Source organism: Nomascus leucogenys, chromosome 23, assembly GCF_006542625.1.
Source record: "Nomascus leucogenys isolate Asia chromosome 23, Asia_NLE_v1, whole genome shotgun sequence".
Classification (NCBI taxonomy): Eukaryota; Metazoa; Chordata; class Mammalia; order Primates; family Hylobatidae; genus Nomascus; species Nomascus leucogenys.
The window spans coordinates 18,883,680-18,908,915 of NC_044403.1; the positions used below are offsets into that span (position 1 = coordinate 18,883,680).

General features: G+C 38.7%; 2 protein-coding genes across 7 annotated transcripts in view; one reads left to right on the plus strand and one right to left on the minus strand.

Moving 5' to 3' along the window:
- Positions 1–14,524, minus strand: part of PDE6H (phosphodiesterase 6H) — a 57,640-nt gene extending 43,116 nt beyond the window's left edge. For 5 of the 6 annotated variants that reach the window (XM_030804389.1, XM_030804384.1, XM_030804388.1 and 2 more), the window contains exon 1: positions 14,021–14,155. The gene's annotated coding sequence lies outside the window, so the exon portion shown is untranslated. Of the gene's footprint in view, positions 1–14,020; positions 14,156–14,512 lie in introns of those variants that run through there. The other variant, XM_030804385.1, reaches the window with a different exon arrangement.
- Positions 607–25,236, plus strand: ERP27 (endoplasmic reticulum protein 27). The gene is made up of 7 exons (XM_003265544.4): positions 607–868; positions 1,233–1,333; positions 4,275–4,412; positions 18,269–18,385; positions 22,005–22,130; positions 23,611–23,808; positions 24,512–25,236. Exons 1-7 carry the CDS (start codon positions 775–777, stop codon positions 24,557–24,559), a joined length of 822 nt encoding a protein of 273 aa, XP_003265592.1. The 5' UTR covers positions 607–774; the 3' UTR covers positions 24,560–25,236.

Sequence of the window (25,236 nt, forward strand, 5' to 3'; positions counted from 1 at the left end):
TTTTGGCTCACTGCAAGCTCCGCCTCCCGAGTTCACGCCATTCTCCTGCCTCAGCCTCCCGAGTAGCTGGGACTACAGGCACCCGCCACCACACCCGGCAAATTTTTTGTATTTTTAGTAGAGGCAGGGTTTCACCATGTTAGCCAGGATGGTCTCGATCTCCTGACCTCGTGATCTGCCTGCCTCGGCCTCCCAAAGTTCTGGGATTGCAGGCATGAGCCACCGCGCCCAGCCTGTGCTTTGATTCTTCACATGAAACTCCCTTTCTACCTTGTGTTGCCTGGCAAAATCTTACTTACCCAGGACTCTGCTCAGGCATCCTCCACAGGAAGAACACTTTCATTGAACCCTAGCATTGTCCCTAATACCCTTAATCTGTACTGTCATAGCACCCTATGAATTTTTCTATATCACTTTCCATCTTATATTTAAATAATCTTTTTACTTGCCCATCTCTCCCACTATCTAAGCTGGCAGAGGCTGGATCAGATCATAATTATCTTTCTACTCCTAGTGCTAGGATCAATGCCTGGCATAGCCTATTTACATTTTTCATTTAAATAAACTGACCTGACTTTCTTCTGGTTGATTATGTTCTGAGTCCCTATTACTAACCTTGGTCTTTTATCTCAGAAGTTGAAGGCTCCCCTGGAGCCAGCTGCAAAGTTCCCAAAGCCCTAACAAACCCACAGCCAATCAGCTACAGAGTGGGCTGCCCTGAGTCGGCCTCCCAAACACAAAGTCCAGGGTTGGAGCAGGAGCAGGAGAGGGACGATGGAAGCTGCCCCATCCAGGTTCATGTTCCTCCTATTTCTCCTCATAAGTGAGCTGGCAGCAGAAGTTGCTGCAGAAGGTGAGAAATCCTCAGGTAAAAGAAAAATGTAGTTGGGTGGCTACAGTGTGAAAGTGTTATTAGGAGAAGGAAAGGGAGCATAGTGGTTCTCGGGGAACTTTTCCTCCACACCTAGAAAGCTTTCCAGGAAATCCTGGATAAGATGCATTTTGCTTAGCGGAAAGCAGGGAAGTCTGGCAGTATCCTTCAGAGACAGACCATCAGTAGGGGTCACCTTCCATATTTTAGTAAAAACATTATGCTTTGGAATGCCAACAGTACTCCTATAAATTGTGCTCTTCTTGGCCTTAGTATAGAGATAAAAGGTATAGATGCCCTCATTATTTAGAGCTGCTGCTTCTTGCCTCAGTATCCTGACATCTTCTGCTTCTCTCTCTAGATGGTCCTGGTGCTGCCCAGGAACCCGCGTGGCTTGCAGATGTCTCAGCTGCCATGGAATTCATTGCCGCCACTGAGGTGGCTGTCATAGGCTTCTTCCAGGTTAGTTCAGTTACCCTACTTGCAATTCCCCCAAGAGCTAGAAATGTTCTACCTCAAGGGAACCACAGCAGCCACCTGCTGGCAGATGACACTGCATTAGAAGTGGGGGTAAAGGGAGACAGCCACACAGTTTGCTTTCATCTTGTCCATTGGGACCTCTTACTTTCAAGACATTCCCAGTCTCTAAATTATATCTTTCTCATACTTACTTCAAGAGTTCTGAGCCTGTGGGCTGCATCTCCTCGTCTATGGATGCTTTGAAGCTCAAGTCAGTATCTGCAGAAAGAATATCTTCATGGAACCCTACCATTGTCCTAAACACATTTGGTCTGTACTCTCATAGCACCCTGTGAATAGACAGGGGCCAGAGTGAACCCAATTTATATCATCCAGCAACACTGTTTACAGGATGCCGAAGATCCTGGACATTAGTCAGTGCACGGCCTTTTAAAGCCTTTCCCCCAAATAAGGTAGACTCTCCATCTTCTTTCTCTTTCCCTTGTCTGAAATGTTGGAAAAGGATGGCATTTAGTATTCAAGGTGTTAACCTCCATCTTCCAGATTAGCTTCTTGGCTAACAAAGGCAGCCATAAATGAGACTGCCTCATTCCAGCATTTTCATCTTTCTCTGGTGGTAGCATCTGGAAATCCTCACAGCTGATCAAGCCCCTACTCTCTCATAGCAGACCTTCTTGTCTGTTTCCATTTCTCAGTTATGACTCCTGATTACCCTGTCGGTTCTGTGTACACAGTTGGAAATCACTGCAATGAAATGCAAGTCAGGGAGAAAGACGGGGACTACATTTTTCAGGAATGAGAAATATGAGCTGTAGACAAAAACACCCTCAGAAAGACGGGGAAGGGGCAAGAGCATGGAACTGGAGGAGTGTGCAATAGCTTAAACAGCCGCCAGATGCCATCGTTTTATCCTTGAGCAATTGCATCTGAAGGAGCAGAATAAGAGAGGAGGCCTCAATTAACTATTGTTCTCGGCCTCTAGAAGAGTAAATACCAGCTCCCTCTGCTTGACCCCAGATGCAAGACGGGTGTGTTAGTTCATTCTCATGCTGCCAATACAGACACCCAAAACTGGATAATTTATAAAGGAAAGAGTATTAATTGAATCACAGTTCAGCATAGCTTGGAAGGCCTGAGGAAACTTACAATCATGGCAGAAGGAACCTCTTCACAGCATGGCAGGAGAGAGAATGAGCACAAGCAGGGGAACGCCAGACGCTCATAAAACCACCAGATCTTGTGAGACTCACTATCACGAGAACAGCATGAGGGAAACTGCCCCCATGATCCCATTACCACCACCTGGTCCCACCCTTGACGTGGGGATTATGGGGATTACATTTCAAGATGAGATTTTAGTCAAGGACACAGCCAAACCACATCAACTGGCCATCTTCTTTTCTCCTTGCACATCTCCTCCTTCAGGCTGGGGACTTGCAGGTAGAATATGTTTGTTCCTGTTAATTTCCTAGAGCTACTATGGATAAAGGTCCCGTGACAGCAGGGAAAATGATGCCAGCCTCTATGGAAGGCCTGGAATCACTGTTTACAAGTGGCTTCTCTGCTCCCTCCTGCAGGCCTGGGCTGCAGAGTTGAATGAGTGAACAGCATCTTCATGTGCAAAGCTCAGGCTTATCTACAGTGGCAAGAGAAGGACTGTCCTCCCATACCCTGCATAAACTTTTGTTAAAACTTCTAAGCTTTCATTTTAATTGTTTTCTTTTTCTTTTTTTTTTTTTGCCCTTTTGATGGCACCTATTTCATATTTTTGCATTTTTTCCTTTCCTCCACAAAAGTAACCAAAGCCAAAACTCAAGAGGAAGAGCCAGTGGGAGGAAAAGCCAGTTTATCTGAAGATCCAGTAAACCAAGAAGACAGTGGACTAGCATCCTAAAGTACATCTTGGCTGGGCACAGTGTCTCACACCTGTAATTCTAGCACTTTGGGAGCCTGAGTGGGGCGGTTTGCCTGAGCTCAGGAGTTCGAGGCTGGCCTGGGCAACACGGCAAAACCACATCTCTACTAAAAATACAGAAAAAATTAGCAAAGTATGGTGGCGCACACCTGTAGTCCCAGCTACTCAGGGGACTGAGGCACAAGTATCCAGGAGGCAGAGGTTGCAGTGACCCAAAACTGCACCACTGCACTCTAGCCTGGGTGACAGAGCGAGACTCTGTCAAAAATAAATAAATAAAGTACACCTTAAGTCACTACCAATTTTAGGCTCTTTGTATGTTACGGGCAGGGTGAAGAGGAGGGAGTTGGGATCAAGTGAAAACCGGCAGCCATAGGCATCTGGGCGCCAGCAAGGGTCTCAGGAAGTTGGGAACTTCTTTGTCCTTGGTCAGGTCACAGGCACCTATAAATCTTTAGCACAACATAGTTGGTTGTTTACATACTTTTCCTTTAATCCCAGAGTTAGTTTTAAAAACTATATAACTGCTGTTTTTGCATATTATCTCAGTGCTCTAAAATTATTCTAACCTACATGCAGGAATGAGTAAATAAATGCCCTTTAATAGAGTTGGTTATGTTAGTTTGTTTGCTGTTTCACTGTTAAACAAATTGTTCCCAGAACAGTTGCTTCTCATGTACATCTACAACAGTGCAGCCAAACTAGGCAGGCTTTTATGATTTTGAGGCCTCTCTAAGCTCCTAGTAAACTTCAAGCCTATGACAAGGCCTGACAGGAGTCTCAGGCTCAGCTACAATTTCGTGGTTACCTATTAACTCACAGAGGCTGGAAAATTCAAGAATGTCACTGCCAGTTAAACCTGAATTGTTAAGAGGTAAATCATGTGTTACTGGGCAGTAAATCAAATCTATGATTTCTGGTAAGCATCATAGCATATTTCTTTTGCCTATCGTTTGTCTCTGCCATTCAAAATAACCACTGTGGTATTATTTTTTCTCTTGTTTTTAGCATTTAGAAATACCAGCAGTGCCCATACTCCGTAGCATGGTGCAAAAATTCCCCGGCGTGTCATTTGGGATCAGCACTGATTCTGACGTTCTGACACACTACAACATCACTGGGAACACCATCTGCCTCTTTCGCCTGGTAAGTTGGGTGGGTAGCTTGAGCTTTCTCCCACATTTTCGTTGGGTTGTGGACTCATAAACTTGTGAGACTGGAAAGGACGCTATGTCTTTTACACTAATGATGGTACCAAATTCACGGACATTGTTGACAAGGATGATGACTCAATTCAAGCTTCCCAAACAGATACTGTAATGAAATGGAAAGAGGACAGGACTGAAAGCCAGGAAATGGAATTTGTGGTACTGTTTTGTCGCTCAACAGCCACATGACTTTGGGCAGTCACTTAACATTTTTTATCTCCAATTCTTTCCTTCATAAAATAAAAGAGTTAGACTGTATTATCTCTAAGGTCACTTTGAGCTCCAAAATTTTTATATTAAATATTTTGAGGAGTTCATTTACGTTCTTCAAACATTTATTAAATACTTCCTGTATGCCCTATGCAAGATACTGATAATAAAAACATATTAAATATATTCTCCAGTCTCATAGACCTTAAAGTATAGTAGGTATTGTATACATAATATGCAAGTATCTATAATACAAAGAGAATCACTATGGGTAAAGTTTTATCACAGTTCAAAGGATAAAAACAGTGTGGGAATTCTGAAAAAAAAAAGAAAAGAAAAAGACAACAGAATTGAAACTTAAAGGATAGATAAATTTAGACAAGCTAAAGAATTCATGGCCAAAGGGAAAAAACTCAGGAAACAATAACCAGGTCAATCTCACTGGATCCCAGGGTATACATTGGGGAAAATGAATATAAGAGAAAGAAACTTGATTAAAATCATATTGTGGGGAAAAAATAGAATACCACTTTAATGAGTTTGCCCTGAATTTTGCTGTTACTGGAAAGCCCCTAAAGCCTTTACATCCGGGGAGTAACATGAACAGGAATGTGTTTTATTAGATTGTTTTGACTGCAAGGCAGAGGATGGATTTTTAGGTAAAAAGGCAAGAGAAGAGGGGGCTTTTGTTAGGCTGACAAAATAGACCATGTGAGAAGTATTAAGAGTCTGTAGTAGAGAGGTAGCAACAGAAATTAAAGAAAAGGAAGATCCTGTGATCATTAGATATCACAGTTATGGAAAGGAGGCAAAGCTCAAAGCCAGGGTGTCTAGAAATAGGGAGGTCATGTGCAGAAATAGGGATTTCTGATGCTTTCATTGGTCACTGAGTTCCACTTGTTGGTTGAATATCAAGATAAAGATGTCAAGAGTCCACTGAAAAAGAGAAATTGATGCAAAAGAAAAAGTTTTCAGTATTTCAGGACTGAATGTCATGCCCCTTCTAGTTTCCATCCTTTCTTTCCCTTTCATTTCCATTGAAACTTATTTTAAGTGTATTTTGTACTGTCTTTCTCTAAGCTAGACACTACTATCTAGTTTATGCCCCCATCACACCACTAAAACTACATTTATCCAGGTCTGCATGGCTTCCATATTGCCAAACTCAATGAACCCTTTTTAATTCTTATTTTACTCAACATTTCTGTCATGTTTGATGTTAGTGATGGCTTCTTTCTTTTTAATGTTCTCTCTTTCCTTGAATTCTAGGAAACTACTTCTCCTGATCCTCCAGCTGCTTTTATAGTCTCTTTGAGACCTTCTCTTCCTGTATCTACAATGCTGCCTGACTCAACACTTTTTATAATCTAGGTCATGGAGCCCATGCTCTGTGAAGGCAGAGACTGTTCTGTTCAGTGTATCCACAGAGCCTAGTACAGCACCTGCTATACAGTAGGTGCTCACTAAGTATTTGTTGAGAATGAATATATGAATGAATCAATGAATGAATGAATATGTTCTTCTTAAGAAGTACAATTCTTTTGCATATTCCACTATTATGTGCTTGCTGAGCATTTAGAATATTTTATCTCTAGTCTGGACTTTTCTCATGATTCAAATGTTTGCTGGGTATAAGCATTTTTATACCCTCATAAGCACTATACTCTTAAAATGTTCAAAACTGAATTTATTGTCTGCACGTACTAATCATATTCCTCCATCTAAGATACTATTTATTAAATGGCTATGCTCATTTGGTCTTACATTTTTGCCAGTTGTATCTTCTATCTTGAATCTATATTCTCTTCCACTCCTTCTACCTCATTCTGTATTCAGGCTCTTAGCCTAAGCATAAGCAATTTCATTAGCTTCTGAACAGATCTCCTTTTACTACTTTATATACAGTTTCTAAAATGGTATCACAATGATGTATTTAAGATAGAAATTTGGCCATAGCACTCCTCTCTTTAAGACAGAGCAAGACTCTGTCTCAAAAAAAAAAAAAAAAAACTCTTCAATATTTCTCATTTCTTAAAAAATAAAAAATGAGACATTTAACATTACAAATAGGCTTTGCTGGCCTGCCCCACTGCCTGCTTCTCTAGTCCTTTTTCCATCCAGCTTCCACCCTGGGCTTTACCCTCTCAGTAGCCAACTATACACATAATGATCATCCAATTCCATGATTTTGCCTAGACTATTCCTTCTGTCTAGAATGCCACCACCCACCAAGGGTCCCCTTTCACCTATCCTCACCTGGATGACTCCTTCTCAGACTCCAGTGAATCAGTTCAGGAATGTTACCCTTCAGGAAGTGTCCCTGGAATCTCCAAATGGGCCTAAGCATTCCTCTATATGTAACTCCTTATCTCTATTTTCTTTTATCATTTTATAGTTCATATCATATATTTATGTATCTGTCTCTTCTATTACCCTCTTAGGCCATGACCTATTCAAGGTTGGAAACTATGACTTATTCATCTTTGTATTCAAAGGGCTATAATACACCTCTGGCACCTTGAAGGCACTTGGAAGGTGCTTGGGGAACTGAACTCACCTCCAAAAGCATGTCTAAGTTGTGTGAGCTCCCTTCAGCAACCCCTTTCCCACCTGCACAGTGGTTGCTGGTTTGCATTCTCACCAGTGTGAAATAAGATTAAATCAAATTCTTCTGTGAAAAGCTTTGGTGAGGGATATATGGAAGGTTAGGCAAATGCCTTTCATGTTGCCATTGAACCACTGGTAGAAATCCGTCAATACAAAAATTCTAATAAGCTACACTCCACACGTACTTCTTTCTCAGTTTTTTGTTTGTCGGTCTTATAAAGGCCTGATTTAAAAGGCTTAGTACCACCAAGATAACGCACATGGGGAAGAAAAACAAGTGCCGTTGCTTCCAACATCTCTACAGGTTTAACATCCTCTAACAGGAGCATTGGCGTTGCTTACAATTTATTCCTCATAAAGCCTCACTGATGACTTCTCAGTTTTTCAGTCTTCTTTAACATCTGTTTTTTGTTTACTGCTAGTGACAGACCTACTCCAAATGAACTCTTGGGACCTCTGTGGGCAAGATTATTTATGTGCCATACCAGAAAACAAACAAACTGGTTCCTGTCCTACTTCATTGGCAGAGCTGGAAGAAGCTCAACTTTTGTCATGCCAGCTTTCAGATAAATATTTTCTTCACAGTTTACACTTTCAAAAGTTCAGTACATATTTTAATAGGACCATTATTCAAGAGTTTGGAGTACTTTTTTTTTTTTTTTTGAAAAGGGAACATCAACCAAGACTACCCTATTTTACACTGGGAAACGTGAACCTATTGAAAATTTTCTGGGACCTTCTTTGTTTTTAGATCCAGTTTGTTCGGATTGCTTGTTTGTTTTCAGAGCCTAATCTATGATAGGCACTATTACAATATTTGACCATTTAATTCACACAAGAATCTGATGAAGTAATTTTTATTATTCCTGCATTTTTAATAAAGAAAGTTCCATGAGAGATTGGTTTAGTTGCCCAAAATCTCACAACTGTGAAGTAACAGATGTCTGATTCATACCCAGCATTGCTGACTACAAATCATACCCTTTTTACTATACTATAGTGGCTTTCTTAAGCACTTGACCCTGAAGAAAAACTTTGTTTTTACACTGAATTCTATCTAATGTCCCTCATTCTAAAGCCTACTTTTTTCTTTTAACTATTTTCTCTTAAATTATTCCTCTAGCCTCCTAGCACTCCTTAATCAAACTGCAGAATTATCTATCAAGACTTAATCTAGACATTATATATTGTCTAAATTTACAAAATTTTCCATTTTAAGAACATATCGAGAAATAAGCTGAAATAATTAACTGAAAAAATAACAATAAATTGATATTACTCATGCTTGAAATGTTGGAGCAATAAAAGGCCAGCCAATGCTGTGTTTATGCAACATAATATTCTCCAAAAATAGTGCAGGCCAACTATATAAATGTAATCAGGAAGAATTTAGGTAAAATTCATGAAACCATAATAAATTGCATATAACAATCTTGCTGTGTGAGGGCACAGCCTGTCATTTGTGAGTGTAACAGCAGATAAACTCTCAAATTTTTCAACAGGACTCTTATTGTTGCCCTAGCAGAGATGTAATTCCCAGGTTAAATAAACTATGAGCCTGTCCTACAATGGAATTTGAAATATGATTTGAATGTTTACCCCGCTTTGGATTTTTTCAGTCACTACTATTTAAAGAAACATAATTAACTTAACTTTGACCTAATGGGATAGTAATGAAAACACAGTGCAGTCATCCTTTGCTCCTTTTACAGTTGTTTATTGGGTGACTATTATAAGAAATATACCTCACCAGACAAAGAGAATCAGAAGAAACTAGTGCATGAGAATAAACTGATAAGAAATGCAGGAAGGTATGTCAGATTATAAAACATTTTTTATTTTATTTTACTTTAAGTTCCAGGATACATGTGCAGAACATGAAGGTTTGTTATATAGTATATGTGTGCCATGGTGGTTTGCTGCACCTATCTACCCGTCATCTAGGTTTTAAGCCCCGCATGCATTAGCTATTTGTCCTGATGCTCTCCCTCTCCTAGGCCCCCATCCCCCGACAGGCCCTGGTGTGTGATGTTCCCTTACCTGTGTCCATGATGAAACATTTTTTTAAAGTATATATTTACTAAATATATGATAAGCTGAACAGCTTAAAAAAACAAACCGAGGACGTGAGGACCTTTGTTTAACAAATGATTTCTCAGTGCCACCAAAGACATTTAATCCCATAACTGTGGCATAAACTAAGACAATTCTAATACATTTTATAAAAATCTGGGTTGTTAGAAAATTCCATGGGAATTCAAATGAATATAGCTGAAATACTAATGAATAGAAAATCAGTGATTGGTATGATGTATTGTCTACAACAAAAAAAATCTACTTCAGATACTCTTGAGGAAACTCAAAATTATATTTTAAGGTAGCAATCTTTCCAGTTTACTATTTTTGTTTTTCTTCTGGTGCCTCTTTTCTCTGATATAAAAATATGATATTTTAAGTAAAATTCTTTCCATAAAACTGAGAAAAGATATTTTAAAAGGTTTTTCCAACTCTTGGTTCCAGGGTTGGATTTTCTTTCCAGTGCATTATGCAAATAATTCCCTTTACAGAGGGAGATTTCCTGTTCAAATGTTGTTTCCAGAAGCCCTAAACATGAATGTTCCAGAGTTTATTAGTTTAAGAAATAATGAAAGATCGGGCATGTTTTCTTAAAAGAAGTACAACAAACTGGAGAGACTGCAGGAGGGTGGCTTTTATTAAAGCTCTTTTGCTTCTTAGAGAATGTTATCACCACTTAACATCCTCTGCCTCCAATTTAGTGCATTCTTTAAGTCCAGAAACACCCAGAGTAACTGGCTTTTCCTGTTCTCTCTGTTCTGGGAAGTATGAAGGACTGCCCGGAAAAGAGTACAGGGAGGGGAGGATTCTTGGTCCATGCATAGCGATGTCAGCTGAGGCGCAGGCGCCAGGCCTAGGAATTCCTAGAAAAATAGTCAGGAAGCATTTAGACACATCAAATACGAAATGAGTCCTGATTGTAATGATAATGATGATGATTTTGGTGGCTGCAATAGCAAAGCCTTAAGTATGAAGGAGAGATACCAGCTGGAAATACAGGTCGGTAGCAGCATTAAGTATCCAGAGGAGCTGCAAATATTATTTTTTTGTGTGCTCATTTGATTTCTCTACTCATTCTTCCTGATACAGGCAAGGGAAGGGGAAGGAGGTGGTAGGAGGATGAGCAAGGATCCACCTAGGACCTTTTCTCTTGCTTTCATATTTTGTTTTGTTTTTTCCCAAGCTTTCTACTCAAAACTTTGTGAATTTTTAAACAATTAAATATACACAAGGAGTTCATTTTTACCCTGTGGTTTTGATTTGTTTCAAAATTCTTTTTTAGAAATACAAACTTTTCTGTACCTCAACATTTATTTGTTTCATAAATTTAAATTGTGTAAAGCAGTCCCAAAATAAAGAGTGCTTAAATTGTCATCTGAATGAATGGATGCAATTTTATGCCTCAGTGCATATAACAGGCACTCACCAAATAATTATTAAACAAATGGATTGTAAGAGAATCACTAGATCTATCCAGAATTAAAATTAACCATAATGGGTGCATTGTGCATCTCCAACGTTCTTATTGCTTTTAGTCACCCCAGTGGGAGACCCTCTTGAAGAAAAGAGGTGAAATAGGAATCATCACTGGGATGACAATAAAGAGCAATCTTAGATTCTTGCTGTTTAGTGACTTTAATTTCCCTTTGCCTGAATTCCCTCCTACCTTAACCTACATGAGATTTGCTTCTGATTTTACTGGGTAGACTAGGAGAAAGTACCTTGGGGACAAAAGGGTGGTTCTGATCCAAGGCAAGATCTGATTGGGCAGGACCTATACAGATAGCACATGGAGGAGAAAGGGTTAAGGAGATGTCCAAGGGCAGGTGGCCCAAGGATCTCAAAAGTGATGCAAACGATTGTAGGAAATGTACAAAATTGTTCAGGAGCTGATACTAATAATTTTATCTATAGGCTTGGATCTATCTATGGATGGTGGAGGCACTATCTTTGTGTTTTTATGGGTATGAGTAGATTGGGGTGAGGAAATAGAAAACTGAGAACAATGATTGGAAGAATGAAGTCCTATCTTTCAGTATATCTGAGTGTGGTGGAAAGGTTGTTCTGAAATACAAATCTGGGATAATGGATCATGTAGCTAGACAATCCTTTCCACCAAAGACTATTTTTAAAAGTTAAAATGTGTGTGCATGAATGTGTGTGTAAGTGTGTGAGAGAGTGTGTGTGTGTGTGAGAGAGTGTGTGTGTGCCTGAAGGCATTAGAGAGCTAGTAAAAGAGGGAAAATATCTAGGTCAAGATCTAGAAGAAGATGAAAACCCAAAAAGATGAACCCTGTATTGATGACTGCTTTTTGTTTAGATGGCTTTGGTCAGTTCTAGAAGCAGCCAAGAAGCTAAGAAATAAATTCACATTTTGAGATCCTCAGGAATTAAAAATTCAATGTTGGAGTCCAGGCCTCACAAGGGGAAATAGGAAGTGAATCTAGTACAACACCTTTCACATCCCCTTTGAATCCTACAGAGCTGTACCTAAAAACAGGAATGAATCATAGTAGATAAGCCCTCTTGAGGGCTGCAGCACAGATGCAAATCATTTCAGCCCCTGAAATTGAATTAGAGTGATTTTATATATATATACACACACACATGCACACACACACACACAAATATACACACATACGCCTACACATATGCAAATATATATACATGTGGAATATGCATAATCCACTCTTAGCCATGCCATAGTACATCTAAAACTTAACAAAAGATAAAATGTTAAAAGAAGTCAGAGAAAAGAGAGATTATCATCAAAATAATCTCAAAGGAACAACCATAAGGTTCACAGCTGACTTCTCAATAGCAACAGCGGAATGCAGAATACAAAGCATTATATCTTTCAAATACTGAAAGAAAATCACTGCCAACTTTAGAATTCTACCCCCAGCAAAAACAGCCTTCAAAAATAAACGGGGAATAAATATATATTAAACAGCCAAACTAGGAGAATTTGTCACTCAACACCTCCATCTCATACTAAGGAAAATAGTAAAAGGTCTTCTCTAAGCAGAGGAAAGAAAATCCACATAGAAGCTAAAAAATACAGGAATAAATAAAGAGAAGCTAAAATGTAAATATGTACATTAATGTCAGTGTACATTGAATATATAACAAAAATAATAATATCCTGTGAGATCTGGAATTAAAACACGACACTAATCGTGTGTAAATCTTGAATGCAGAGCCAGAAAATTGAATTTAAAAGAGGTAAACTGTATCTGAATATTCTAATGTCTGCATTGTCCAAGAAGAAGCTGAAATTGCCAATTAATATTAGGTTCTGAGAAGTGAAAAAAAATGCATGCTGTATAATGTATTCTGGCAATCCCTGAGGAAATAATTAAAGCCTAAGTAACTTCTAAGCCAATAAAGGGAAAGAAGAAAATAATATAAAGTACTCAGTCAATTCAAAAGTAGGCCAGAAATAAAGAAAAATAGCATTTGGAACACATAGAACCAATGGAAAATGCATAATTAAATACATCAGTAATTTCATTTCGTGGAAATAATCCAATTAAAAGACAAAGATTATCAGGCTGGATTGAAAAATGCAACTAGGTGCCTTCTACAAGTGACACAAGTAAAACACAGGATAGAGCTATACCATGCCAACACTTCCAAAAGAAAGCTGATATGAATATATTAATACCAAACAAAGTAGACTTTTAGGCAACAAGGATTCCTAGAGATAAAGAATAACAGTTCGTAATGACAGTTTCAATTTGCCAGACAGATTTAATAATTCTAAATTTGCATTTATCAAATACATATCCTGATACTATATAAGCACAAACTGACAAAATTGAATAAAAAGATGGTTAAAGCCACAACATAATAGAAAAATTTAACACTTTTTTTTTTTTTTTGGAGACAGAGTCTTGCTCTGTTGCCCAGGCTGGAGTGCAGTGGTGTGATCTTTGCTCACTGCAGCCTCTGCCTCCCAGGTTCAAGCAATTCTCCTGCCTCAGCCTCCTGAGTACCTGGGACTACAGGTGCACACCACCACGCCCGGCTAATTTTTTGTATTTTTAGTAGAGACAGGGTTTCATCATGTTGACCAGGATGGTCTCGATCTCCTGACCTTGTGATCTACCCACCTCAGCCTCCCAAAGTGCTGGGATTACAGACGTGAGCCACCGCACCCAACCCCAACACTCTTTTAAATAAAATAAGCTGGTTAAAAAAAAAAGAAAGATATAGAAAATTTCGACTATAATATTCACCAAGTGACCTGATAAACATTCATAGAATACTGTATTCAATACTGTAAAATATACTTAATTTTAAAGACACAAATAATACAAATAAAATATAAAAATAAAGCTAGAAATCAATAAGAATATAACCAGAAAATCTTACATTTCAAAATTAAGAAATACACTTCTAAATAACTAATAGTTTAGAGAAGAATTAAGAACAAAAAATTAGGAAACGTTTTGAACTGAATGATAAAAATTCTACATATCAAATTTATAAGTGCATTTAGAGCCTTCTAAGGAGGAAATGTACAGAAATCTATGTATTTTTTGCTACTTACAAATTTAAAATTGGCCAAATAATAGGATTTGATATCTTGGAAACATAAAAACATGGAATGGCCCTTAATTTATGGTGTAACTGAACCCCATCACTTACCCGAAGTTAGCCTTTGGGTCAGGGGGTTTCCTCACTATAGTTCCTTCCATGGTTTCCAGAAAGATGTTAGTGAAAAGGGGTCCTGATCCAGACCTCAAGAGAGGGTTCTTGGATCTTGCAAAAGAAAGAATTCAGGGTGAGTCCACAGAGTAAAGTGAAAGCAAGTTTATTAAGAAAGTAAAGGAATGAAAGAATGGCTACACCACAGGCAGAACAGCCCCAAGGGCTGCTGGTTGTCCATTTTTATGGTTATTTCTTGATTATATGCACTAAAGGGTGGATTACCCATGCCTCACCTTTTCAGACTATATAGGGTAACTTCCTGACATTGCCATGGCAGTTGTAAACTGTCATGGGGCTGGTGGGAGGGTAACACGGAGGACAACCAGAAGTCATGCTCATCACCATCTTGATTTTGGTGGGTTTTGGCCAGCTTCTTTACTGCAACCTATTTTATCAGCAAGGTCTTTATGACCTGTATCTTGTGCCAACCTGCTATTTCATCCTGTGACTTAGAATGCCTTAACCATCTTGGAATGCAGCGCAGTAGGTCTCGGCTCATTTTTCCTAGCCCATATTCAAGATGGAGTTGCTCTGGTTCAAACATCTCTGACAATGATAGGCTCCTTCTGGGGAGAAAAGGAGCACATACGTCAGGCCAGGGGTTGCTTTCTACATTTTTTTAATTAAAAACTGGAAAACCACAATAAGATATCACCTCACCCCAATTAGAATGGCCATCATCAAAAAGACAAAAATAACAAACGCTGGTGTGGATGTGGAGAAAGAATTTTTATACACTGTTAATGGGTATGTAAATTAGCATAGCCGTTATGGAAAACAGTATGAACATTCCTCAAAAATTTAAAAATAGAACTACCATATGATCCAGCACTTTCACTATTGGATATACATCCAAAGGAAATGAAATCAATAGTATGTTGAGGAGATAGCTGCACTCCCATGTTCATTGCAGCACTATTCACAATAGCCAAGAAATGGAATCAACTTACATGTCCATGAGCAGATGAATGGAGAAAGAAATTGCAGTACATATACACAATGGACACTATTCAGCCATAAAAAAGAACGAAATTCTGTCATGGGAAGGAGCACAGATAGACCCAGAGGACATTATGTTAAGTGAAATAAGCCTTGTACAGAAAGACAAATATCACATGATCTCACTCATACAAGCAACCTAAAAAATGGATCTACAGAAGTAGACAGTACAATAGTGGTTATGGAAGGCTGGGGAGCGGAGGGGGAAGTGGGGAGGGAAGAGGGAAGTGGGGATGGGGAGAAATTGGTTAATAAGTTCAAAGTTACAGTTAGATGAAAGGAATAAGTTTAGGTATTCTATTGCACGGTAGGGTGAGTATAGTCAACAATATTGTATTGTAATTTCGTAATAGCTAGAAGAAAGGATTTTTTAATGTTCTCATCACAAAGAAATGACAAATATTTGAGGCAACAGATATGCTAAATACTATGATTTGATTATTTACACAATGTATACATGTACTGAAACATCACACTATACCCCATAAATATGTACAAAACTGGATAGTAGGTTAAAAGTAAAATACAATAAAATAGGAAAAAGACTTCAAACACTAAGAAAAGTTTTCACCAATTTGTCAATAACAATAATAGTAGTAAAACTAATGGCATAGCAGTATTATTTGCAATATGGTTGGTTCTGTTTTTCTGTTTCTCTGTTCACCAGAGAAACAGAACCAACAGGAGATAGATGATAGATAGACAGATAGATAGATAGATAGACAGATAGATAGATAGATTATAGATAGATATTACATAGTAAAAATTACATTTTTACATTGTATTATTTTTATAATACAAATTACATATATATTATATAGTAAAGATTATATATATGAATATATATACTAAGAGATTTTTTAAATAAGATAATGGCTCATACAAATATGAAGGCTGAAAAGTCCCACCAACTACTGCCTGTGAGCTGGAGACCCAGATGAGCCAGCGTTTTAGTTTGAAGACCTGAGGGCCGAAGCACCAGTGGTATAGATTCCAGTCTGAGTCTGAAGGCCTGAGAGCCAGAAACACCCAGGACAGAAGACTAATGCCCCCAATTAATGCAAGCAATCAGAAAGAAGGACTTTAATATTCACTTTAGAGAAGAGTAATACAAAAATCAAGGATCTTAGCATTCTTTTTTTTTTTTTTTTTGAGACAGAGTTCCACCCTGTCACCCAGGCCGGAGTGCAATGGCGTGTTCTCGGCTCACTGCAACCTCCCCTCCGCCTTCTGGGTTCAAGTGATTCTCCTGCCTCAGCCTACCGAGTAGCTGGGATTACAGGCATGCATCACAACGCCCAGCTAATTTTTGTACTTTTAGTAGAGACAGAGTTTCACCATGTTGGTCAGGCTAGTCTTGAACTCCTGACCTCAGGTGATCCGCTGGCCTCAGCCTCTCAAGGTGCTGGAATTACAGGCATGAGCCACCGCGCCTGGCCTACCTTAGCATCCATTTTAAGAAGTAAGAAAAATGAGTTCCAAGTGGATTTTAGATCTATTGTGAAAGACAATGTTTCTAGGAGAAAACACAGGAGAATATCTTCATGACCTTGGTGTAGTCAAAGATTTCTTAAAACAAAACAAAAAAGTACACATTAGAGATAAAGATGATAACCTTGACTATGTTTAAATTACCTTCTTTCATGTGCAGTCACCATTAAAGGAGAAGCCCTAGTAAGAAAATATATATACTGTAGAACCAACAAAGGACTCATATCCAGAATGTATAAAAACACATTCAAATCAGAAAGAAAAAGATAGACAACAGAAAAATAGGCAAGTAACATGAATAAACACTTCATAAAGAGGATAATTATCTTTAATTGTCCTCATATCCTTAAATTATTATTAAGTGGTTAATGAGAGAAATGCAGTTAAAACCACTGAGACATAACCATATCCATCAAAATCAGTAAAATTAGAAAAACTGACAATAGCAAGTGTTGGCAAGGATGTGGAGCAATGGGACCTTTCACACACAGTACTGGCATGTGTAAATTATTATCCACTTTGGAAGATAGCTTGGCATTTTCTACTAGTTAAATATATACATATCCTATAATCAAAAATCCCAATCTGAGGTATATGCTCAGTGGATACAGAGGCATATATATACCAAAAGTCAAGAAGTGTTCATTATGGCATTGTCTTAATGACTAGAAACAACCAAAATGTTCATCAGTAGTAAAATGAATAAATAAATTGTGTTTATTCAGACAATGGAATATTATACAGCAAGGAAAATGAACAAACTACAGCTACATGCAATAACATAAATGACTTATAATCAAAATGTTAAGCCAAAGAAGTTTGTTTACATGCATTTAATGTGAAAAATGAGGTAAAACTAAACTATAGCATTAAAAGACGCATCTTTAAGTTGTAAAGCTATAAAGGAAAGGATGAAAATGGTCAACATAAAAGTCAGCATACCTTTGGCAAAAAAAAGGATGAATTATAAACTAGAAGGAAGCACCAGGACTTCAGGGGTTCTAGCAATTTCTATTTCTTTACCTGGGTGGTGGTTCTACAGTAGTTTTCTCTGTGATAATTTGCTGAGCTTTACAGCAAATGTTTATACTGTTATATTTTTCTCTACATGTGTTTTATTTCACAGTAAAAGGGTACATAAATATAACAGAAATCTGACCTTGCCAATGGCCCCCCTTGCCCTCAGATAGAATGTAATCTACATGCCTTGGCTTCAGAACACTTCCAAATTTGCCCCTCCTTATCCCTCTAACCTCATCTCTCTGCAACCCTCACATCACATCTGCTAGGGTCACAGTGAACTAATGGCAGCTTCGAGAACACAACCTCTCACATCTCACAGTATTTGCAAATGCTGTTCTCTGTTTAAAGCCCCTTCCTCATCCTCATTTATCTGATCAAGTATTAGCCACTTTTCAGGAGGAACTTCCTCCTTGAAGCTTTTCTGCTCTTCCTTAGGTGACATGCAGGCCTGTGATTCTCCTGTGATGACACCTGCCACATCATGTGGGACATTTCTCTTCACTTTTTTGGATTCTACAGGACAGTTTTTCCCTCTAGGACAGGGAAACTTTCTTACTTATCTTTTGATCTTCAGAGCTTTAAACAGTGCCTGTCACATGGGGGTCTCAAGACATTTATCAATACATGAAAAAAAGATGGAATAGTGACTTTATTCTTTTTTGTGTTACCCAGGTAGACAACGAACAACTGAATTTAGAGGACGAAGACACTGAAAGCATTGATGCCACCAAATTGAGCCGTTTCATTGAGATCAACAGCCTCCACATGGTGACAGAGTACAACCCTGCGGTAAACAATACCTCCTGTTCTTAGTCCCTTCAGAGCCTGAGTCAGGGAAGGTACTGGTCTTCATAACAGAGGTCTCTTCCTCCCAGAGTTCCAATTCTTCGACCAATACAATACTGTATTGTTTATGTTACTATCCTTCCTACACCTTTTTAAGATTTAACTTGTTCCTGTTAAACAAAAAACAGAGAAAAGTTCAATGAACTATCACACTGCTAGTAAGAAAGAGAACCAGAATGCACAGTTAAGGTGACTCACTCAAGGCCAGGTGCAGTGGCTCACAACTGTAATCCCAGCACTGTGGGAGGCCAAAGCGTGAGGATCACTTGTGCCCAGGAGTTTGAGACCAGCCTGGGCAACATAGCGAGACCTCATCTCTACCAAAAACTTTTAAAATTAGCCAGGTATGATGGTGTGTGCCTAAAATAAAATAGGAGTAAATGAAAGACAACAAAATTTTAAATGAAGCTCACTGATCACATGTTTGGATGTCACGGAAATGTAAAGTTTCTGTAATTGTTTCTAAACACCCATTTCATTTTCTGTATGTACCTCCTTGTAGACCAGTAACAAACAGCTCCTGGTCTGGCAGCAGCTGCAAACTATGCTTTGACTAGCACATGCCTACACCCTCAGCATGCCTCAGCCTTCTCTCCTGGTGTCTTCCTCTGGTGTTGCATGCTGCATGCAATCTGGGTAAAGTTGGTGCTCCACCTGTCCTGATCACCAAATGGCCTTCTAACACTCTCTATAGACTATAACAGTCTACAGTATTATCTTATGTGTCCCATTCTTTATTTTCCCTGACATAGATTACAGAATCTTACAGAGTATTAATTTCTAGTGGTCTACATCAGCTCAAAATGCTATACCTTCTATTCTCCAATACCAGTACTTTACATGCATGGTATGATTTTTGAGAACTTACAGAGCCCTTTCATCCTCATTTTTTCATTTAATCCTCACATTGATTTTTTTTGAGGTAGAAGAGAGGAAATTATTGTGTCCATTTTATAAAGGAGAACATTCAAGATCCAAGTGATGACATTATTCAAGGTCACATCATGAGTAAATAGAAAAGGCATAATTTAAGGGACAAAATGTAACTGATGCATTAGCACATTTTGCCAACTTCCATTTTACAGTAGAGGAAATGGGAGTTCAGAAAATTTAAGTAACTCCTTCAAAGCCCTATGGCTAGTAATTCGAGCTTCAGAGACAGCCTATGTAGTTGCCCTTGCTTTTTTATGACTGGTGCCTGTGACTGAATCCTGTGGTTGTCTATTGCCCTACACTGCCTTCAACAGAAAACACCCCTTTTCTTGTTGACTAAAATCTGGCCTACCTCTCACACCATCTTTATCTCTGTGGAGTTGGTGACTCTATTTCCACTTCTGCTAAGGCTCCAAACACATATGCCCCTGGGGTATTGGCAGTAATAATCAAAAAGGCGTTCTTCTGCATGTGGGGCCAGAAAAGATGATCTTATGGTCCCTGGGCTATGGCCTCCATGTTGTGGCATTTTGCAAGCTAGCTAAGGCAGGGACATGCACTAACCTTCCTGGTTTCTTATGCCTGATCCATCTCTCATTTCGCAGAGCAATGACGTATCTTTTTTAAGTTCCATATTATTAGTGAAGGCAGATTACATCAAGAGAAAATTCAGTAAGAACTTCTTTAAAGAAGCAAGTTCAATTTGTACTGTTACTTTTTTTAATTTCCTGAAAGTAATATTTTTCTCATTTGGAAAACTGCCCATTCTACTATAGCTGTTTCTCATCTGCTTCTGGTGCAAAGGTTTGCACCAGTAGCAGCTGGGCAGAAAATCCCAGCCATGCACCTGACCTGCCATGCACTTTTAATGCACACACTCAGTACTTGGCGTCAAGGTGTCTGTTAGGATTAAACTAATCCATTCAGCTATGGTCAACCCCTTCTGTGAAGATAACTGTACCTTTTGACATCTTAACTTTTATTTCTTTACTCTTCCCAGGAGTTATCCTCCATCTCAGCTTTAGAATAGTGAATGAATGCTCTAAATTTAAGTAGCAGGATTTAGTAAAACAAGAGTAAATCATGTGTCATCCAATCTCCCAAATGAAAAATCTAAAACTTGATTTTAAACTCCATGGAGAAATCTTTAGGAAAGGACCCATTGGGCCCTCCTTGCCTACATATTGTAAGCAGCCAAAAGAGCTGGAGAATCTCTATAAAAGTGTGTAAAAAATCAGGAAGAATTCTACCTAGCTGCGCCCTTCCCCGTCCTCCTAAGACTCTGACCAAAGATTTGTTAACCCACCATGTTCTCTCTCTTCCTGTGTACACACTAGTTTTGTAGCAATGCTTTCTGCATTTAGGAGAGGTTAAAAGAAATGAAATTGATTTGAAATAGACTTGCAGCATTATTTCAGGACAGTGAAATGAAGGGAACCAGTGCCATGGATTCCCCTCTTTTTCTTCTCCTCTCTCTGACTGGTGGCTGTTCCACTCCTCTAAGTCATTGACAACTTCATGGAAAAATCACCATCTCTAATCAGCAAAATAAGGTCAGTGCTTCTGGTCTCCTGAAGAGCTCACCTTCCGCTGACCTTTGGTACATTGGTTCAGCCACATTTGGGATTGAGTTGGTTTATATGGGGTTTTGCTATCCACTGTGCATGAGTCCATCCTGATGATCAAGAGCATGGACTCTGGGGACAGACCACCTGGTGTGAATCCCTGTCTGCCATTTATTTGACTCTGGGAGAATTACTTAGTCTACCTATGCTTCAATTTCCTCATTTGAAAAAGTGGGACCTTGAAGATTAAATTACTTATTATTTGTTACGAGTTGGAGACAGTGCCTTCCACATAATGAACACTCAATAAGTATGAAGTGCTAATATGTACTCAAATAAAGACTACATTTTAAGTGTCTCTGACTAATCTTGCAACAAGAAAGGGGGCTGAAATAAAGTGACTAATATGTTACATAGTGTATTAGTTGTCTATTGCTGCAAAACAGATTACTCCAAATCTTAGGAGTTTCAAATAAAAAACATTGATAATCTCATGCAGTTTCTGCAGGTCATCCAATTTGGGGTGGCTAGGGCTAGGTGCTTCTGGTTTGAGGTCTCTTGGGAGGTTGCAGTCATTGGTCAGGGCTGCAGTCATCTGAAGGCTTGACTGGAGCTGGGGATCTGCTTCCAAGAAGGCTCCCTCACATGGCTGGCAAGTCAATGCTGGCTGTTAGAAGGACTTAGTTCCTTGCCATGCATTTCTCCTCAGAGGACTGCTTGAGTGCCCTACACTGGGGCTGGTATTCCTCAGAGTGAGAGATAGAGAGAAGAGCAGAGACCACAATGTCTTTTAAGACTTCACCTTGGAAGTCACACTCCATCATTTCTGCAACATTGTCTTGGTTACTCAGTTCCACCCCATTCAGTGTGGGAAGGAAGGATCTACACAGTTGCATGAAAAAAAGACGGTAAGACTTAACTGAGAGCCATCTTGGAAGCTAGTTCCATTTATGTTACCAGTGGCCAGCTCTCATTTATGTTTCAATCTACCTATTCACTCCTTCCCAGGTACTAATGCATTCTTTCTCTCTTTCACTCTACTGTAACACATTTCGACTTGCCAGACTGTGATTGGGCTATTCAACAGTGTAATCCAGATTCATCTCCTCCTGATAATGAACAAGGCCTCCCCAGAGTATGAAGAGAACATGCACAGATACCAGAAGGCAGCCAAGCTCTTCCAGGGGAAGGTAAGGCAAGAATGGGAATATCCTATTACATACACACCTCCAGGACACTAGGAAAAGAGAGACGGGGCTAGGAAGCAGAGATAAACAAGGAAAACAACTATGGTTACGAGATAGCAAAGCAAGAAGTAGGACATAATAAATCACATTATTTGAAATTAGAGATGTCGTATTTTATCATATTAAAGGCATATGTAATTATATCTTCCTGTAGTGATTAAGTGTGGGTTTTTTCCTGCATTGATTAGTAGAGAGAAAATAGAGATCCAAAGAGACTGAAAGCAAAATCACCTCTAAGTCACCATTTATTTAATCCTTCCCATAATTTTATAGAGATTTAGACCTCAGGGCTCATTTCTCATATAAAACACCTATCAAGTACCTGGTGCCTACTCAATATACAATGAATATTTCTTTCTTTCCCTCCCCTCCTTTGTGAAGTTCTGCTTGATATTACTGACATAGTAAAACTGCAACTACTTCAAGGCTATTGTGCCTGACTAGTGACTGTTCTAATGATGAGAACTGTCTGGTAATAAAATAAGCTGCCTTTCTGATGGTTGGTTCTCTAACACTGAAAGTATTTAGTGTTACTGAAAGTAGACAATCATCTGATCAGAATATTATAAAGAAGATTTCTACTTTGGGTTGAAGGCTTGATTTAATAATATAAAATAGTTTACATTTATCAAGCACTTACTATAGGCCAAAAGCTGAATAAAAATATTAATGCGTTACCTCATTTAATTTCCCTCACCAAAAGCCCATTTTGCCAATGAGAAAACTGAGTTCCGGAGAGGCTGAGTAATGTTCCCGAACTCACGTAACTAGAGAGGCAGAATTTAAAACGTGCGCCCTGCTCCTAACCATTAGGCTATACTTCCTTTCTTAGATAATCACTAATTTCCAATTCTATGTTCTTAAAATTAAATCAGTCTCATCAAAGGGATAAAACACCAAAGCAACACAAAATAATAGGAAATTCATTTTTGTTTAACTTTTATTTTAAGTTCAGGGGCACATGTGAAGGCTTGTTACATAGGTGAACTTGTGTTATGGGGCTTCGTTGTACAGATTATTTCATCACCCATGCATTAAGCCCAGCAGCAAATTGTTATCTTTTCTGCTCCTCTCCCTCCTCCCACCCTCCACCCCCCAAGTAGACCCCAGTGTCTGTTGTTCCCTTCTTTGTGTTCATGAGTTCTCATCATTTAGCTCCCACTTATAAGTGGGAACATACGATATTTGCTTTTCTGTTCCTGTGTTAGTTTGCTAAGGATAATAGCCTCCAGCCCCATCCATGTTCCCACGAAAGACATGATTTCATTCTTTGTTATGGCTGCAAAAATTTATTTTAACTCAAGATTTCAATTGCACGGTGCAGACCATAAATTCAATCAGAGTAAGCTGCAACAATTACAAGGTATCTCTTTATTCCTGGACCTCAGATAGAACTTTTTCTTTCAAACTTTCCCAACTGCAGATTCTCTTTATTCTGGTGGACAGTGGTATGAAAGAAAATGGGAAGGTGATATCATTTTTCAAACTAAAGGAGTCTCAACTGCCAGCTTTGGCAATTTACCGGACTCTAGATGATGAATGGGATACACTACCCACAGCAGAAGTTTCTGTAGAGCATGTGCAAAACTTTTGTGATGGATTCCTGAGTGGGAAACTGCTGGTAAGTGTGAGACTGCAGGTAAAGCAAATTGTTTTCTGTCTATGTCCCTTGTATTTCCTGTTTAATAAGAATTCTTTGGGCTCAGAGAGGGAGGAGAGCAAAATTTTGGTTAATGGATACCAAGTGCAGATAGATAGGAGGAATGTCTAGTGTTCTGTAGCACTACAGGTGTCTGTCATTAAGAACAATGTATTATGTATTTTCAAATAGCTAGAACAGTAGATTTTGAATGTTTCCAACACAAAGAAATGATAAATGTTTGAAGCAATGGATATGCTAATTGTCCTGATTTGATCATTACATGATGAATACATGTATAGAAATATCACTCTGTACCCCATAAAAACGTTATTATGTGTCAATTAAAAACAAAGATAAAAGCAAAAAAATTAAAGTTAAAAAAAATTACTTGGGCTCTACTAGATTTGACTAAAAGCAAAAGTCTATGAGGATGTGGTGGCCAGAGTCAGGATGCTTGTTAGGATATATTGTGAGACTCGAACCAGAAAAGCACGTTTGGAAAGGCCTTGCATATTCAGAGGCTGAATTTTGGACTTCAGCATTTAGTTTAAAGTATTAATGGGCAACAAATCAAATTTCATATAAAAGGGCTCATGAGATAAAATTAAAGAAGGATTTAGGACTTCCAGGAGTAAACAGCTCAGTTTACTAATCTAAATATCATTGTTATAATGTTTCCCAGAAAGAAAATCGTGAATCAGAAGGAAAGACTCCAAAGGTGGAACTCTGACTTCTCCTTGGAACTACATATGACCAAGTATCTACTTTATGCAAAGTAAAAAGGCACAACTCAAATCTCAGAGACACTAAACGACAGGATCACCAGGCCTGCCAACCACACGCACACATGCACACGCACGCGCACACGCACACACACACACACACACACACAAAGCTTCATTCCCTTCCTTAAAATCTCATTTTCTGTTCTTCCTTCTTTTAAATGTCATATCCTCACTCCCTACCCAATTTCCTTATTATTATGCATTCATACTCTGTAAGCCCATCTTTAACACACCTAGATCAAGGCTTTAAGAGACTCACTGTGATGCCTCTATGAAAGAAAGGCATTCCTAGAGAAAGATTGTTCCAATTTGTCATTTAATATCAAGTTTGTATACTGCACATGACTTACACACAACATAGTTCCTGCTCTTTTAAGGTTACCTAAGGGTTGAAACTCTACCTTCTTTCATAAGCACATGTCCATCTCTGACTCAGGATCAAAAACCAAAGGATGGTTTTAAACACCTTTCTGAAATTGTCTTTTTGCCAGAAGTTAAAGGCTGTCTCCAAGTCCCTGAACTCAGCAGAAATAGACCATGTGAAAACTCTATGCTTGGTTAGCATCTCCAACTCCCCATGTAAATCAACAACCTGCATAATAAATAAAAGGCAATCATGTTA